This window comes from Astatotilapia calliptera, chromosome 15 (assembly GCF_900246225.1).
Source record: "Astatotilapia calliptera chromosome 15, fAstCal1.2, whole genome shotgun sequence".
NCBI classification, from domain to species: Eukaryota; Metazoa; Chordata; class Actinopteri; order Cichliformes; family Cichlidae; genus Astatotilapia; species Astatotilapia calliptera.
This window is the reverse complement of record NC_039316.1, coordinates 30,297,899-30,316,928: the sequence shown is the minus strand read 5'-3', so window position 1 is coordinate 30,316,928 and position 19,030 is coordinate 30,297,899. Positions and strand designations below refer to the sequence as shown.

At 38.8% G+C, this 19,030-nt stretch overlaps 1 protein-coding gene across 5 annotated transcripts; it reads right to left on the bottom strand.

The window, feature by feature from the left end:
* Positions 1-310: 310 nt before the first annotated feature.
* On the bottom strand, positions 311-14,601 carry LOC113007128 (uncharacterized). 5 transcript variants are annotated; one of them, XM_026143562.1, is made up of 11 exons: positions 9,925-11,014; positions 4,947-5,035; positions 4,600-4,749; positions 3,405-3,717; positions 3,043-3,159; positions 2,831-2,924; positions 2,411-2,528; positions 2,049-2,272; positions 1,748-1,919; positions 1,445-1,572; positions 311-956 (listed from the first exon to the last, which is right to left on the bottom strand). In XM_026143562.1, the coding sequence occupies exons 5-11, from the start codon at positions 3,057-3,059 to the stop codon at positions 639-641; spliced, it is 1,071 nt and encodes a 356-aa protein (XP_025999347.1). In that variant the 5' UTR covers positions 3,060-3,159; positions 3,405-3,717; positions 4,600-4,749; positions 4,947-5,035; positions 9,925-11,014; the 3' UTR covers positions 311-638. The 5 variants fall into 5 exon arrangements, with proteins under 5 accessions (XP_025999347.1, XP_025999348.1, XP_025999349.1 ...); XM_026143563.1 differs by lacking the exon at positions 9,925-11,014 and adding an exon at positions 14,522-14,601 and having other exon boundaries at positions 3,043-3,717; XM_026143564.1 differs by lacking the exon at positions 9,925-11,014 and adding an exon at positions 7,019-7,034 and having other exon boundaries at positions 3,043-3,717.
* Positions 14,602-19,030: the final 4,429 nt, after the last annotated feature.

Below are 19,030 nucleotides of genomic sequence, written 5' to 3'. Positions count from 1 at the left end.
AATTTACTCAGTTTAGTATAAAATAAAAACAACTCCACCCTAATTTTACTCTGAGTAGAACAGAATTTTACTCTACATAGTATTTTATTCTAAATAGAGCAGAATTTTACTCAGAATTGAATTCTAATTTATTTCAAATAGAACAACATTTTCACTCCAAATAGAATTTAAATTTTACATACAACTAAATTTTACTCTAAATAGAATTAAAAGAAGAAAAATATGTGACTTTATTTCGCCCTCTATGTATTATCATTCACTGCAAGGTACAATAAATAAATCAGAAATTATTTATATTTTAACAGCCACCTTTATTGTTCACAGGAAACAGTATGGTACAATATAAAAACTGGAATCACTATCACTGTATGACACCTGTAAATCAAATGCTTTACAACAGAAAAGCTCTTCAACACAAATTACATGAGGTCCATCTCTTGTACACAAAACTTGAACCCAGAAAATGTGCCATAAACTTGAGCACAACCAAACTGGCCACATTTAAGACGAAGAGTCTTACCAGAACAGAGTCCATGGATCACTTTGAAATGCTTTATCAAGGAATTAGCATTTGTCTGGGACCTCTTGCAAATGAAACAAAACATTCCAGCTCAACACTCTTAGTAGAAAAAAAAAATTCAACGCAGCATCCGAGCCCTCAACTCTGCAACCCTAGGATTCACTTGGGTTGTATCAACATCTATCTCGTAAATGGTGGTCTGCAGGAAGTTGTACATATTGACCAGATCGTGGTCATATGACGTACCAAAGACAAAGTGAGCTTTGAAAAGCTCATTAAAACAAGCAAGAGAGCCTGGTGACTTACAAGGGACTGCATGTTTGTCTATCACAATGAAGTACTTGTGAATCACATTCCTCTGAGTGCCCACTGCAAGAAGGTATGGTTGAAGGCTCTCTGTGATGCCATCGAGATGCCCCTGGATGCTAGTTCCCGTCTGTGACACAAAGACAGATAAACGTTCCAACATGATAAGACTTCGGTTAAAAAACAAGAAGCTGACAGAATTAAGGACAGATACAAAACAGACAAAACTAGTTCAATTTTAACTACTAGCTTGTCAAAACTAGTATCTGTTATCTGTATATCTACAAAAATCTATATGCAGATATAATCTATATAAATATGTTAATTACCATGACAGTTAATTTGTTGAAATTGTAGCATTTCTATTTACAATGAACTTAAAGTTTGGAATGACTTGTTGTTTGTGTACTTTACTCAAGTGATAAAAGAAATGTGTGATGTTGCAAATACAGCCTACATATGGTTGTGGAAGACATAAAGGCTGCTTGACTGAGCTGTATACATCTCTTGGTAATGACTAAATTCATAGTTGTATTTAAACATACACCTTTTAGTTCATCTGAAATATTGTTATCAATGTAAATATAACTAGTTATGTTTCCTTTACTGTAACTTTACCTTGACAAACTTGACAAGATGGTCACAGGCTTGTCTGGCTGACAGCTTTCCTGGTCTCTTGCGGCCATGAGGTGATGGTGGTAACAGGTGTACAAGGATCAAAATGGATGACATGTCACTGTCCCATCCTGGAAACATAAGTAAATTGGAAACAATAATTAGCTGCCAAAACACGTTATCTGCAACTGTGTTAACACTTACATTATAAAGTTTTGAAAAAAAAAGCGACAGCAGGTGACGGTGTTACACTTTCAAATGCTCCAATTAAAACACAACAATAAAATTCCATTTATTTTATCTCACCATTTTCCACTTCTATTGTGCATTCAGCATTTTGCACAAGGTACTGAAGGTCATCTGATTGCGTGAGACTACGGCTTTGTTTGAGGACTTTCTGCTTGTAGATAGTGGGCCACTTCTCCAGGAACTTCACAGAGGTGGCTTCATCGAACATCAAAGTAAAATCTTGTTCAATCTGCAGAAGAGATGAAATTAAGTTTTTGAAACTCCTTGTATCAAACAACTTTTATGCTCACTTTTTTCTCAGATGCACCTCAACTTATAAATGTAACAGTGAGGGAAGTTGAAGGTAAGATAAACATACTAATCCTCCTATATCCAGGAATCTTGGGAAGTCCAAAAAGATATCAGATGACTTCACTGGATCATGAATCATATTTTGGCAATAGTTGAAGGTCTGCTTCATCTTCATCATAACAATTCCTTCATCAGCTGTATGTTTCATCAGTGCAATAGCCTCAGAACACAAGCTGTCTGTCATTAGGCAGTTGTCTTCTCTGAAACAGTCTCTATCAGATGTTGGGCCCCCTAACAGTGGATATGAATAAGACAAAAAAGTGACACCGTGTCCTACAAGGCTTGAGAACTCAGCTAGAATTTTCATGCATGCAGTTTAGTCTCCAGATGAGTGAGACTTGAATTATAACTACTAACTATATCACATACCCATTTGCGTTTTTGACATTCTGGGAGTCTTGTTTTGTCCATTAGAAGCTTCCTTTTGGATAAACTTCAATCTCCAAGCCAGATACCCACTCCCATCTTCTGCATTGTAAAAATGCTCCTAAAATTAAATGAAATATTTTAATTAACATGTTAAAATATATTTACACTTTCAATCTGAAAATTGCAGCAATTGAGCTCCCTTGCTCGGGACTGGAGCGCTGAACTCTAAAGGGATTTAAATAATGAGAGTTAAGAAAAGGCAGCACAGAGGAAAGTCCTGCGAAAAGAAAAACATCTTCAGCTTTACTCAATCCAGAGCCAAACTGTTAAGTAAATTCTACATATATTTCATGCCTGAAAAATGTCTTACATTCACGAGTGAAAAGTAAATTATTTGAACTTATTCTTTTTTGTACTTACATAGCCCAGCCTGCTCCTAGGATCAGCCAGGTATGGGAACAACGTGATGATACCCTTTGCATATTTCTCTTTAACATGTCTTGAAGGACTTGTCCTACACAGACAAACACAAAGTTGAAAGTCTAAATACCACCTCTAAGAAAATAAATGAATGAATAAATGATAAATGAATTTATCATATATATACTTATGAAATAACTATGTCAGCATACCCATGTTCACTTGTCATATGTGCAACTAATATCTTGACCGTCTGCTATCCGTTAGGCTTTTTGTCCGGGCATACTCATTGATGATCCTCTCTCCTCCTGGTTTGTTCTTTAGAACATCTTCAACCATCGAAGTTACAGTAAAATAGAGCGATATAATAATATATAATCAATATATCATAAATATTTTCTTGTGATACTAAAAAAGCTTTCAGGTTCGTTCTAGATCAAATCAAAGGTCTATAGTCACGAATACATGTTATTTTTTAAAGTATGTTTTAGTATAGAATTGAGGTTCATTAGATATTCATGATCACTGTGCTTCAAAGCCACCTAAAGTTCTGTTAAAAAGCATAAATAATTACCCTTAAATTTGTCTGTCTCTCAAGCACACTAACTTTTTATGTTGCCGATCTGGTCTACAATTTGCAGACCTGTGCTGAAGGAAAGACAGCAGAATCTTGTGCTTTTATGACAGTGATAATAATACATATAATATATTCAAATTTGTGTCAACTTTCTGAAAGGGTATACAGCAAACTACATAGCTTATTCGGGCAAGAGAAGTGTCGTCAGCTCTCCGTCTTGTTGTAGGACTGTGTTCCAATAATATGGTGTCATCAGAGTCCACTTCAATTTTTCCACTGGAACTGGTAAAGGAGGTGCTTGCAGAAGAATCTATCAAATCATAAAAATTATAGAGGTCACTTTTGTGCTGCCCCTGACTGCAACAATGAGGTTCATGTAGCTGGGTTTGTAAAGTGCTTTATGAGTGAGCAGTGTTGAAGATTTTTAGTTGTAGTGCCTTGATGTTCCTGTTTTAGCCAATGAGTGACAGAATCGATAACACAAACTAATTTAAGTTTATTGGTCACAACCAACCACATGACATCACATTCCATAACAAACAGAAAATCTTTTTAAATGTTTAGCAGTTATTTCTTTAGTCCAGCTTCAGAAATAGTTAAATCCATGTCAGTTTTTGAGAGCAGGGCTCCATGATGTAAATTAGCCTTTATATGTTTAGTGTTTCATGTCTTCTTGCCTTCTTGTTTAAGTTTGTATGATGGTTAGTGTTATTTACACAATCATAAACATTGTAGTACCCAGCAAAATATAGGATTATTTGAAAACAATTCAGTAAATTTATTAGCTTGCCTTACACAGAACATGTTCTACTAGCCAGGACTTAAAGCATGAATGACACAGTGGGTCAGTGATTGAGTGATTCTAGTGACATTTACCTTTCTGCAGATGTTAGATTTTTCTTTGCTTAAGTTAAAATGCTGTTACCAAGCTGATGGGACATTAAACTGTTAAAAATTCCATCAGGGATAGAAACTCATCATTATTCCATTTCCGTGGGATCCTGAAAAAAGTTTGGCCAATCTTAATATTTGGACCAAGTAATTTGATAGGACAACTGACTGTGCTTACGTAACTGCTCACACCCTCTCAACTTGCAACAAGGAAATAAACTGGACTGTGGTTTCTCTCCCCACTACCCGGTCAATTAAAAGTTTAAAAATGACGATGATGATGACATTCCAAGATACTTACCATCTGGATTTGGACCTTCTGCTTGACAAATCTCTAGCACACCAAGGTTTTGTTTTTTCATAAGGAAATCAAAAACATCCTCATCAACTTCAGTCTTTGAGTCATCAAAAACTTTGAAGTCCAAGTTTGGAATGTTGAACTTCTTGGCAACTGTGAACATTATAAAATTGCATTATACATTTGAAATTAATACCAGAACAAGGCAAAAAAAAAAGTGAAATTACATAAACTGAACCAGAAAAAAAGCCTAAACATTTGGTATAGCAGCTATTACAGCACCATCCCCAAAGCTTGACTGATTCACACAAGCTATGAAACACACTGGAAACTTTGATTTTTTTACTCACCACATTCCAAAAACGATGTGTAGGTCAGTTGGCCCTCAAAACAGATGTACTTTTGTTGTTCTCTATACTTTACACGCACAGCTTGCATCCTTCATGATATGAAAAGGATATTGTTAAATAATCAGATTTATTACAAATACTTGCAAAATTGAACAAAACACACACATATATTCCTTGTACCGTATTTTCACGACCATAAGGCGCACTTAAAAGTCTTAGATTTTCTTCAAAAAGTGCGGCGTGCCCTATAGCGCGGTGCGCCCTATGTGTTGTAAGGAGGACGTAGTAGAGAACACCATGAGAACGTTAAAGGGTGAAGTGTGGGCGTTGATCGTATATACCGGGACAATCGCACATACCTGTATAAAAGAACAGGTATGTGCATTATGCAGGACATCGTTGTTTTAACAACCCTGAAAATGGCAAAGAGACACGCTTACGAAGCACAGTTTAAACTGAAGGCCATCAGCTACGCGGAGGAACATGGAAATCGAGCAGCGGCGAGAGAATTTAAGATTAACGAATCGATGGTTCGCAAATGGAGGAAGCTGGAAAACAAGCTCCGGCAGGTCAAGAAAACGCAGCTGAGTTTCCGCAGACATAAGGCGAGGTGGCTCGAGTTGGAGGAAAGACTCGAGCGGTGGATCATCGAGCAAAGAGCGAGCGGGAGAAGCGTTTCGACGGTCACCATTCGGCTGAAAGCAGTTTCACTAGCTGAAGAGATGAACATTGAACATTTCCAAGGAGGTCCGTCTTGGTGCTTTCGTTTTATGAAACGGTGCCATTTTTCCATCCGGACCAGGACTACGGTAGCGCAGCAACTTCCAGCGGATTATAAGGAAAAGCTGGCCATCTTCCGCTCCTACTGCAGCAAACACATTGGCGACAAAAACATCCAACCCAGCCACATCACAAACATGGACGAGGTCCCGCTCACTTTTGACATCCCGGTGAGTCACACTGTGGAGAAGAAGGGGACCAGCACGGTAGCGATACGCACAACGGGGTATGACAAGCCTTCTTTTACTGTTGTGCTTGGCTGCCATGCTAATGGACAGAAACTGCCGCCTATGGTGATTTTTAAGCGAAAGACTTTGCCTAAAGAGAAGTTTCCAGCAGAAATCATCATTAAGGCAAATGAAAAGGGCTGGATGGATGAGGAAATGATGAAAGACTGGCTGAGGGAGGTGTATGTAAGGAGACCAGGTGGTTTTTTCCACGCATCACCATTGCTGTTGATCTGTGACTCTATGCGTGCCCATCTCACAGCAGATGTGAAAAAACTTGTGAAGCAAATGAACTGTGAGCTTGCTGTCATTCCGGGAGGCCTGACAAAGGAACTCCAACCGCTGGACATCGGTGTGAACCGCCCGTTCAAAGTAAGGCTGCGAGCGGCCTGGGAGCGATGGATGACCGGTGGAGACCACAGTTTCACTAAGAGTGGAAGGCAGCGCCGGGCGAGTTACGCCACAATTTGCCAATGGATTGTAGATGCTTGGGCTAACATGTCTGCTGGCACTGTTGTTCGAGCTTTCGCAAAAGCCGGCATCGTTTCCGAGGAGCCGCACGGCACGGAAAGTGACTCTGACGGTGAAGACAGTGAACCTGGCATGTTTGATGGAGATTTAGCGCAGCTGTTCAATTCAGACACAGAGGATGAGGACTTCGATGGGTTTGATTGATGATAAAAATGTGAGTACCAAACTTTGTTTTGCTCCTGCTTTATTTTTAAATACGCACACTTGTATGCTTGTGTGTTGTTGATGATGACGATTATTGGTAATAAAAATGTGAGTACCAAACTCAGTTTTGCTCCTGCTTTATTTTTAAATATGCACACTTGTATGCTTGTGTGTTGTTGATGATGATGATTACCGGCAATAGAAATGTGAGTAAGGTACCGAATTCAGGTTTGCTCCCGCTTTATTTTTAAATACGCATACGGTACTTGTATGCGCCCTATGGTCCAGTGTGCCTTATGTGTGTGTTAAATACAGTAAGGGCACACATAACTGAGACTGCGCCTTTTAGCACAGTGCGCCTTATGGTCGTGAAAATACGGTATGTCTTACAATCTCACGATGCTCTGTTCTGATGAAATGTTCTGTCATATGGTCTGCCTGTCACTGACTTGGAGATTTGTGACTGTGCACTCTCAGATCATATGCCTGTGTTATTCAACGTTGGTTTGACATATACCGCAGTTAAACCTGGCGCTGCTACTCGGTGCTGTCGGGTTATTAACCCCGCCACTGCTGCGCAGTTTTCTGCTGCTTTTAATCAGCTCGGCGGGCCTTCTGACTTTGTTTCCTCTGACACAGAAGACCTACATTCCTGGTTTAATTCTTGCTGTCAAAAAATCATGGACTCTGTGGCTCCTTTAAAAACCAGGCAGCTTAAGGCTAAACCTGAGCCTTGGTTTAATGAGAGCAGTCGTGCTGTTAAGAGGGAATGTCGTCGAGCAGAACGGAAGTGGAAAAAGGATAAACTGCATGTATCATTTCAAATTCTCAAAGACTGCTGGCATCGCTACCAGAACACTGTTAAAGAGGCAAAAAGGGAATATTTTGTAAATATTATTTCTTCCAACTGTCATAACCCACGTGTGTTATTTAGGACCATTGACACTGTTCTTAATACTCCTTTGAATGTCTGTTTGGAAGTTTCTCCTGAGATTTGCAATGATTTTCTGAACTTTTTTATTGAAAAGGTTGTCACCATCAGGGCTCTTATCACAGCTCCTGACTCTGACCCCTCAGTCTCTGTCCCTTGCGCTGCTGTTTTCACTCAGTTTGAGCTTGTGACGCTCTCCTCTTTAGAGGATGTGGTTCGCCATATTAAGCCCACAGGTTCCCACGGGATCCTGTCCCTCCACAATTCTTTAAAGAAATTTTTCCTAGTATACAACAGTATGTCCTTGACATTATTAACAGCAGTCTGTCTTCTGGTGTGGTTCCTGCAAATTTCAAACATGCAGTAGTACAGCCACTGCTTAAGAAACCTGGCCTTGATCACACAGTTTTAGCGAACTATAGGCCTATTTCCAAGCTGCCTTTAGTCTCCAAGGTTTTAGAGAAAATTGTTTTTAGTCAACTGAAAGATTTTCTAGATGAAAATGGAATCTTTGAGGTTTTTCAGTCAGGTTTTAAAACCCTTCACAGCACAGAATCTGCATTATTAAGGGTTTTTAATGACCTCCTTCTGGCATGTGATTCTGGTAACCATGTTGTTCTTGTCTTGCTTGACCTAACTGCTGCCTTTGACACAGTAGACCACAATATTTTAATTTCTCGATTACATGATGTAGTGGGTATTGGTGGCACTGCACTCAATTGGTTTAGGTCTTATTTGTCAGATAGAACTTTCTCTGTCAGCCTTCTCGGTTACGAATCGTCTTCTGCTCCTCTGTCATGTGGTGTCCCACAGGGCTCAATTTTAGGGCCACTGCTCTTTTCTCTGTATCTACTGCCTCTGGGTTCTATCCTTAGAAGGCATGGGATCTCATTTCACTGTTATGCCGATGACTGCCAAATTTATTTGACACTAAAACGCAAGGATGCCATCTCCATAAAACCTCTCTTGACATGTCTAGATGACATTAAAGCTTGGTTGGCTCGAAACTTTTTAAATTTTAATAAAAAGAAAACAGAAGTGTTGGTGTTTGGACCCAGTGGTCCCTGTGAGTCCTCCTCTGTTGTTTTAGGATCCCTGGAAGTCTATTTTAAATCTGTTGTTACTGACCTTGGTTTTAAGTTGGACAGTGATTTTAAATTGGACAACCAAATCAGAGCAGTGGTGAAGTCCAGTTTTTATCATTTAAGGCGACTGGCAAGACTAAAATCTTTTCTTTCGAGGCAGCACCTTGAAACAGTGATCCATGCTTTTATTTCTTCCCGCCTGGACTACTGTAACTCACTTTATGTGGGGGTCAGTCAGTCATTGCTCTCACGTCTGCAGCTGGTTCAAAATGCGGCTGCACGACTCCTAACAGGAACTCGAAAAAGAGAGCATATAACCCCCGTGCTGGCCTCTCTGCACTGGCTGCCTGTGTCTTTTAGAGTTAATTTTAAAATTCTTATGTTTGTTTTTAAATGTCTACACAGTCTTGCCCCGCCTTACCTCTCTGAGCTTCTTCATCCCCACATACCCTGTCGGTCTCTCAGGTCAGCTGACCAGCTGCTCCTGGAGGTACCGAGATCCAGGAGGAAGCTCAGAGGGGACAGGGCCTTCTCTATTGTGGCTCCAAAATTATGGAATAATTTGCCCATGCATGTTAGAGAGGCCCCTTCACTGTCCACTTTTAAATCACGTCTTAAAACCCACTTTTATTCCTTGGCTTTTAACCTCAGTGAGACTTAGTTTCTTTTTTAATGCAGTAGTTATTTAATTAATGATTTCACTCTTCTTTTATTTGTTTTTTATTTATATCTCATGTAATTTTATTTTACAGTTCCAATGTACAGCACTTTGTGTCAGCTGTGGTTGTTTTAAAGTGCTTTATAAATAAAGTTGATGATGATGATGATGAAAAAGCATGTAAAAAAAACACATAAGTAATAGAAAGCTCTACATTGCAGCAATAGGAAGTTTGTATAATGCTAATCTAATACACTAGGGGCTACAGACTGCAACCATGCACACAATTCAATTCTGAGTAAAAAACATGTGCTCACCTACCATTTTGGATAAAACATTGGTGCACAGGATTTGTTAAAAACACACTTCCCTGGTCAATTATACTACCTAAAACAGCTATTCAGCAATGCTAAATTAAGTTTATTGAAATATAGCTGTCTGAGTGGTCGAACAACATTAATTTTGTTGGAAGCTAACATTAGCATAAACCTTGGAAATTATGTAGCATGTAAGACCCACAAACTCAGAAGCTGTAATATAATACATGCATTACCCTTCACATAAACAAAAACTCCACATTTTATTCCATATAAAATCATTATTTAGCACTTTGCTCACTTACCTGGCTTATGCTGACAGTCGCCTCCGTTCCACTGCGGGATAAGAAAATGGCGGCAGAAACGAAACTTAAGAAGCGAAAATGGGCGTGGTCTTTCTATATTACTCCGATAGAATTTCCTCTGTTTGTTGTCTCCAACTCTAGCGGCCAATTGAAGTGATTAGGTTCCAAAACGTGCAATAACTACTCTTTTAGATGAAAATGATGTTGACTCTGGAAAAATTACTCTCTCCGTTTTCCTGTGTACCACAGGTGGAGGAGGCCAACTTCAAAAGTGTTTAATTTTTGTAGGGAACCTGGATCTGGATTTCGGGGCAGGAATTTAAGGGAAAATACTTTTATTTATAGATTTAAAAATACTCTTGAATTTTAATATATATTGTGGGTCCCTCTTAGACCTAAAAAAATGAAATTCTCTGTGTCAAATGGGGTGTCTGTAGCTCAGTAGAGAGAGGTAGGGATATAGCACTTAGTAGTAGTACAAAAGTACTATATAAGAACTACTCCATGAACCATTTACCACATTTTTTGGAGTTCCTTTTTTAGTGTTTGTACAATTCACCACATGGACTTTTTAGTTTTAAGCTGAGTTTGGGTTACATGACATAGGGACAGTTCATCAGCAAAGCTTAACCCCCTACTTAATTATTTTTCAGTTGAAATCAAATAGAGGATGAAAAACTTCCTGAAACAAATCATTGTTCATGTAGACCTCTTCACTGGGAAACCCCCACCCCCAAAACATACAGTATCTCCATCTACTTTTCCTTTCCTCTTTTTCTCTCAACCTAAACCACTAACTTGAGCAAAATACAAAATTTACAATATATTTTCTGTTGTCAAATGTCAGTTTCAAGTCCTAAATTCCTCTCACCTCTTAGACACAGAGATGGGTTGCATGAATCATGACAACTACAATTTCAAATCTGTACAGTGGCTTTGCTCCCGTGACAAACTCCCAACACCAAGTGGGAAAAAACACATCAGTCAAACTGGCAAGCAACACACACACAAAGTTTTCACTAGCTAACTGGGGCTGACAAGCGAACTCAACAATCCAGCGTCGACTGAAGCTCAGCCACACAGTTAAATAGAGAAGCTGGCAATGAAAGTATCAGCTGCAACTTGGTGATGGCTGATGAGCCGCAGGTGTGGCTGCCTCCAGCAGCCTCCTCAGCCTGATGACACTTGTAAACCAGTCCTTCAGGAAACACATACACACGTCCAAACACCTATACAGATAAACAGGGAAACAGAGGACTTGGAGAGGAGCCAAGACAAAACACACGACAGCAGAGTATGCCTACACAGACACACAGGCAGGGCGACACGTGAGGACTGCCACCCCAAGATAAATCCTAGCCCAAGATAAAGACATGTGCCCTGAGTCCCCCAGTCCCCAGACCAATGCTAATGGGGCCTAAGACAACAAAAGAGGCACAGTCTGACAGCTGACATGGCCGAATGCTGCCTAGATTCAGGGTCCATTGGGGGTCCAGAATAAACTTAGCTCTTGTCCTTAATCTTTGGAGAGGCCCTGGTCAGAGTTTCAGTCTCTGGGAAGACCAGGTTAGCAGCACACACCAACATCTCTGAAACTATCCCTGCCACAGACAGACACAAACCAGTCTCAAGATCAGGAAATTCAGAAACACAAACCACATTTGAGAGAGCACAGGTATAATATTTTACCTTAGAGCAAGGCAATTCGGCAGCATAATCAGTCTCAGAATTAGCTGCCTGAGTCATACAAACAGAGTCTGCAACTTCATAAATCGTCTGTGAACAAATTTCCTCCGTAGTTAGCTCTGGAGGCTAAGCGTCCTCATACCCTGGAGGTACTCGAGACCATGTTGGTGGTGAGGAGCACTGGTGACATAGTCACCGTTTCCTCTTGGCAATCTTCGCACTGTGTCTCCCATGGCGATTCTCCCCAAATCCCACACAGTGCTCGTGCCCGTGGCATGAATCGTGACAACTCCATCTCCATATCTGACAATAGGTCTAATATCACATAACATAACCCATAACTAAAGAAAGTCTGACCCTAATGATCTTACAGTTTATTACTACTAGTACACAGCAAATTCAAAAGTGTTAAATGTTTTGGTGTTAGTAGTCTTCTTGCAAAAGTAGAGTTAATTTTACTCTAAGCAGAGTCACATTCTTTTAATGTAACTCTGAGGTGTAAAATGATAGTAGTTAAAATCGAGTGTTAAAAATGAGTGTTTCTATTTCAAATCTGGGGGTGTTACAATGGAAACATTAACTCTTGACCTCTTAACTCTGAACTCCTAGAGGGGCTACGACACCAACAGAGTAAATTCACAGACTCCGCCCCCAGCACCATAGGCTCCAATCGAAGCTGAAGTGAAGCCGTTTCAGAACATTTTGCTCTACATATTTGAGTTGTTTACTATGCTTGGTAAGTCATTTTTTCAAAGATTGTTTCAATTATTATTATGAGCTTTTACTTCTGTGGCTCTTTGGAGTTGAAACAAAGCTGTGTGAAAGGCATTAGCCATGTTGCTCGGAGATGGAATAATATTCTGTTTTAGCTAGCTGAAAGGTATTGTTTGCGGGCAAATACCACAGCCTTGAAAAAAAGCTTGCATGTGAATTTTCAGTCAAACTTTTGGTCAAATACACCTAAAACAATGTCTAGAATGTGAAATATTGGTATAATGGTGCTACTTGAAGCCTGAAAACGATCTCCCATAAAAAAAAAAAAAACGAGCAAACAGCATTAGCAGACGTCCTGACTGGGTTCTACATTAGCATTTAGATCCCTCCAGAGTTTTGTGCACACGGTTTAGGTAAAAATGAAAAAGGTTGAGGTTTTACATTTAGTTCAGTATTACCTGTTGCCTGTGTCCTTGTCTTATGGGAAAATACTTTACACAAGTAATGGCTCAAAACGGATTCCTTTTTTTTACTGTGCTGCAATTGATTACTGGATTATTTGTGCCATTAATCAACTAATTTTTATTCAATCTCCACATAGGATATGCTTGTGAAGATGGAATATGGGGGAGAGCAGAAGTGCGTTGAAGTTCCACAAAGTGATGAATGAAGGACATGCATATTGTATTGAAGAAATAAGTGATGAGAATGCTGTTATTTGCATTTACCAGCTCATCTATGTCAGACCTTTTGATAAACAAAATTCTAATGAAAGTGAGAACATGTACACTGTTACAGCTTTCAGAAAATGCTTTGAAATTGTGGTGCACAGTTCAGAATAAATGTTTTTCAAAAACCATTGCGTCTTTTTAGTAAATGTTTATTTCCAAAAGAAATTTCTAGAAGTTCAGAACAGTAAAATTCCCGCTTTTTAGAATTAATTAGAAGATAACTCTCACGTAGTTAAACTAAAATACTCTTTGAGAGTTAATATATAAACTCTTAACACCAAGTGTTAAATTATCAACTCCAGAAAGATTTGGTGTTTAACACTAAATCAGAGTTAACGTACCAACTCTCCAAAAAGAGTTAAATTAACACTCTGTGGTGTGGACCCATATAGACACTTTAATAGTGTTGAAATCAAATCCGACAGTGTTAATTTGGACATGCTGGATTTGCTGTGTAGTCACAACATTACTAACAAAAATCAAAACTAGAGAAAAATTTGTCATCATCGATAAAGAGGTACCACCTACAAACCATTTACTTTTTGGTGGTTTTCTTTGCCCCTCCACAGCATCTGTTGCCACTTTTATTTTCACCAAAGCAGGTGAAATTCAGAATGGTTTATAACTCCTAGCTGTCCCTTTACTGATTTTGCATTATTCTCTGATAGTCCAGTGCTCCCAGTTTTTTCAGTGTATTTTTTATGCAATTATACTTTTTTCTCATTGCAGTCACATTTCAGATAAAATGTGTAGTTTTAAATGATAAAAGGTATAATACATAATAAGAATTTCTTGCAATTCTGAGCATTGGCCGGGAAACGAACCCGTGTCTCCCGCGTGGCAGGCAAAAGCTCTACCACTGAACCACCAATGCGAGGCTGTTCCAAAAGCTGAGGTAAATGTAAGAATGTAGAAGTAGAGAGGGCTGTAAGTTAGGCTGGTGTAAAAAGTTATACCTGTAACATGTGACACAAGGTTCAGTAAATAAGAAGCAACTGTATTCCCTGTGTGTGGATCATTGATTCCTAATTTGGTTTTTTTGAAGATGCAACACTTATGTTCAGATTTTTTTGTTTGAGTAAAAGCCCCAACACTAGATGTAAGCCTGTGTATCAAAGCATTTGAAGGAATTTTAGGCTTTTTCTTTTAGTAACACTGAAATTCCTTTGTTATTTTTTTCACTTTTTGGAGAAAGAAGGGATAAGCATTTATTTTTGTAGACAAGCATAAATACATGCTACCCAAAAGGAGAACTAGTTTTAAGAACTAGCATTGCTTTTCTTTCCATGTAATGACAAAATTTTCACCCCTGAGACATTTATGGAAAAAGACAGAATTTCTTTACACTCTTTATCTATAACATGAAACATGACTGTTTAACTGTTCAGCTACTTGCCTGCCAAGCACTCCTTTAATTTATTGTACTACTTGTACCTCATGCTGCTCCGTGGTAAAGCTTTACTCACTGTGCTAAGAGTTTCATTCAACCGCAGCCATAACCTCCAGTTGACCCTGCTCTCTCACTTTCTCTCTCTTGCCACCTACTCTTCCAACACACTGCATGTGCATGACTTCCTGCATCCCAGTCTCAGAGAATGACTGAAGTATGATGAATCACTGCCTTGCTGAGAAATTGAGATGTATCTTCACTTGTGAGGGCAGAGAGGGGAAAGAAAAACAGTAAACCTCAGCAACGACATTACTTGCAGTTTCAAATTAGCTCACTCAATCAGGAATTTTATTTCTGCTTTTAAAAAGAATTCCTATAACATTTGTCTGTCACTGGAAATACCTGCTCTAATTTCTAGGGTGCCAGATAAGACTGTTTTGTCACATACAAATAGTTCTGAGGGGTTGCATAGCACAAAAAAAGTACAATTTCAAATAGGAGCAACATGTTTTGCTAGTGGACTCAGTTCTCCCTTTTTATTTCATTGCAAATGTCACTGGTAATTAAAAAAATAAATAGAAAGTACACTGGTATAAATAAGCTTCCCTTCTCAATGTGAGTCAACTTCAAGTCAAAGGAAATTAGTATGTGGTAAGAGACAACAGTCTCTACAAAAAGGATGTCAGGTAAAATAGCCACACATCAAATTCAGACGTTTTTTTTTTTCTGGATAAGGGTCAATATCAAACTGCAAGAATTTCATTTACGTATGCAAAAAAACAACAACAAAAAAAACAAAACATTGTATGGATGCACTCACCTCAACTATGACCCTCTTGATTTAATCAAACACCTAATATGTTGTTCCATAAACATAACTGATTAAAAAATAATATTCTGGTGCACATAAATTAAGTCAATTTTTTACCATTACAGTAAACCTCCAAATATGAATTCACTGAATTACACTGGCAAATGCTGTATTATTATAAACATTCAAACCAGAATAAATCGTTGGTTGACTGTCCATGCTACATATTCCACATATTAGTTGGCAGCACACTAATCGCTATTGTTTTTCAATTTTTTTGCCTGTCCTTTCCCAAGCAGATCATTACGGATTTTACCATACAGGACCACTTGACTGTCATAGTTTGTTCAATCTTTATTATTTATTTATTTTTTTACTTTTAAATTATTACAATCGAAACGGACAGGACTGGCAGATAGGAACGAGAAAGAGGAAGGAAAGAGAAGTTGGTAAGAGGCTCAACAGAAGGAGACGGAAAGAAAAATAGAGGAGAAAAGAGACAGAGTTAACCTGCTGGAAAACAAAAAAAGACAAGCAGAAAGAGAACAACACGATAGGAAATCCACAGCAACAACCAACATAAGCATAAGTAACAGTAAATAATAAGTATTGAATGCTACTGAGCAGAAAACAGTACTTATAAGGCATGATATGTTTCGAGGCAGCAGCCAACCAAGATAGTGTGTACAAACAGGTACTCAGGTGTGAACACCCATGTGCACATAAGTGTGTGTAAGCGCGCTTGTATTCACAAGGTTTCTCCATGTAAGTGTCTAATAGAAGGTGTGGGGAGCCATAGCCCTGCCCACTAGGACATGAAGCAGGCATGGAGGAGATCCAGGCCCCACACATCTAGAGGCCCCTCCAGAGCATTAGAGCTCCAGAGCCCAATGACTTACAAGTCTCATATTAAAAGATGAAATCTCTCCTAGCAATCTGAACTGCAATGACCTCAAAGGCATGGTCCTCAGGGTGTCCTGCTGCACTAAGATCATCATACATTCACCAAATGAACTATTGGATGCCAGATTCATGCAGTAGAACCTGATGAAATAGACTTGTTTAGTCAAGGAGGCCACTGCACAGAATTCTGAGAGAGAAGCACTTCGCCATGAAACCAATAAGGTGGAGAGACCACATACACCCTGGCAAGGGTTAACCTCACTGCCATTTCATATGCCTTTTGGATGACCTCAGCGAGAGAGTGTTGTCTTAGTGACTGGTTACCTGAGCAATTAGCTCTATAGTAGACAAACAGCTGGTCTGTTGTCCTGTGGGCCTGGGTCAAAAGAAGGTACACTATATTTGTCAAAAGTATGCACTCACCCATCCAAATCACTGAATTCAAGTGCTCTAATCACTCCCAAGGGTGACTGAAGAAATTTCTAATAACAAAATGGTATGGGGGCAGTTTGGAGCCACTTTGACCATATGCAGGAGGGACTGAAGGAGAAAAAAGGAAGGGAAGGTATACAGTAGATATCCAGACATTCTGTACTGATTTTTCCTGTACCCTACCTGGGGCTGGGGTTGCTGGTAGTTCAGAGCTGGGCCCACTGCATCCCGGGGTTACTGCTGGTTCTGGGGGACATCTGTTTATCCACACTTCTTAGGGTGGGGTTCCAAATATATATTAGATTACAAAAGATGACTGACAACCTACATAGATGATGTGGATGGATGTGTGTATCTTCTCGCGCAGTTTCTCACCACAATCAAGATTTTGCATGGCAAAGGTCTTAGATATCTGTTGAGGCCCCTTAAGTCCAAAACACCTTCTTGGGAATGAGGAAATAAGGTGTGTAGGACCCAGCTGCCTATGGCCTATCATCTCCCTGATTGCCTTCATTGCAAAGGAGAATAGAGATCTCTCCTGTAGGAAACTCCCTGTATTAAATATCTGTTACCACCAAAGGGGTGCCTGTCCCCAGCACTGATAATTAATATAGGAACTGGAGATGATAAAAGCCTCCCAGGATAGCTCAATCTTATACCAATGCCTAGAGACAGACTGTAGAGGCTAACCTGGGATTTCCCTGAGACCCTAGTTACCCTGAGAGGTAGCAAGGAAAGATTGTGCTCTATGAAATAGGGCTTCTGGGCCTTCTGAGAGCCTATTTCATCCCACCTGGTCAAACTGCCTTCTGATAAGCAGTTGACTTGCATAAAGAACAATTCAAGGGTGGAGACAAGGCGAGATCTTCCTACCAATTCACCTGAGGAGGAAAACTACAGATAACCATCCAATGTTAGACCAAAAAAACAACAACATTTGGAACACTGCTATACTGAAATCTGGGTTTGTTGATCCTTGCTGGCACGCACACTCACAGGAGAGTCATTCACTTACAAATATGCACAAAAGTTTAACAGGTTTTCCACAGGGACCACAGTGTCATTGCCAAGGTTCTGTGGTACTCGTCATAAATAAAGTATTTAAACTTCATTTATGTTTACATTCCAATCCAATATTCGTTGTTTTTAAAAATGCTAAGTATAAGCAATGTATATAATATACTCTTTTTTTGTCAGTAAATGTAGATAAAAATATATTGAAAAGTAATTGCTGTCCTTAAACTATGAAATATAAGTGACAGTCTTTTTAACAACAAATCTTTTTCAATGTTTTGAGAGATTGAAATGATCAGTGATGTTTCTGCAGAGTGATTTTGGGAAACATCAGCTGTCAAAGGCTGACTGTAAAGGACAGACTTCCTGGCTCTGTTGCACAATTTATGAGTGAAGTTCAAAGCCTTAACAGTAACTTCAAACACTAGCTTCACTTTCGCAACTTCCTAATTGCTTTAAAAAATAAAAATTATTTGGTTGCACTTTCAATTACAGCTAATAGAAATAATAGAAATAAAGTAGTAATAGTAGTGAAAGAAGGTGGAAACAATAATTATTTTAGTTATTACTATTCATTTATCAAAGTAATAATCAGTTAATAGCCAAGTAATACCATGGTAGCAACAGCCAAGTAATACCATGGTAGCAACAGTGGTTACAGTAATATTACACTGAAATTTATGTAATGTACTTTATTTACATAAAGACACATTCAAGACGGTGCATTAAAGGTCCAGCAGTATGTTTTTCAGTTGAGTTAGTGCTGTGTGCTGTTGCAGTTTGTTTTCTATTAATCTAATATCAAGTAAACACAGGCCAGTATTGCAGATACCAATAATGATACAGATACCTTTAGCCTATAAAGGCAGCTTACGTAGGGGAGAGAATGTTTCATGATCAATTTGCAATTGCATCAATTAGGAACAAATTTTCATGACGACATAATTGGTGATTTTTACTTTCCACAATAATTAGTTAATACAACAAATCACACCTTTCAGCTTTTTATGTATTTTGAAACAGATTTTTGGGAGAGCTGGAATATAAATATGCCTCCCTAGTTTACCTTCCTTTGTTTAAATTTGCTATAGGCTATAAATAAAATAGATATGACAGTCAACACAAAAAGGTTCAGACATTTTTCATAGTGTATGACTGAGATATATATTTTTAGTTAAATATATTTAATTTAACGTAATTCATTTGGCTACATACTAAACTTAGAGGATAGAAACAAAGTATTGATCTTGTTGTGTTAGTATCGGTAGGATACTAATACTAGTCACTGTACTGATACCACCAATATTTGAATTGATCCACCCACCTCTAGTTTGTGCATATCACATTTCAATCTGGTGAAGTCAATATGTTTATTTTTATACTTTGGAACCATCTAAAATTGAGGAAATACAGATTACCTTAGCA

Bases quoted from the DNA above. Each gene is read 5' to 3' on its own strand.
- LOC113007128 (XM_026143563.1), bottom strand. The intron at 2,529-2,830 runs GTAAGTACAAAA...ATTTAATTTTAG, and splicing joins CTAGGAGCAGGCTGGGCTAT to GAGCATTTTTACAATGCAGA. The intron at 2,273-2,410 runs GTATGTGATATA...ATCCACTGTTAG, and splicing joins AATGTCAAAAACGCAAATGG to GGGGCCCAACATCTGATAGA.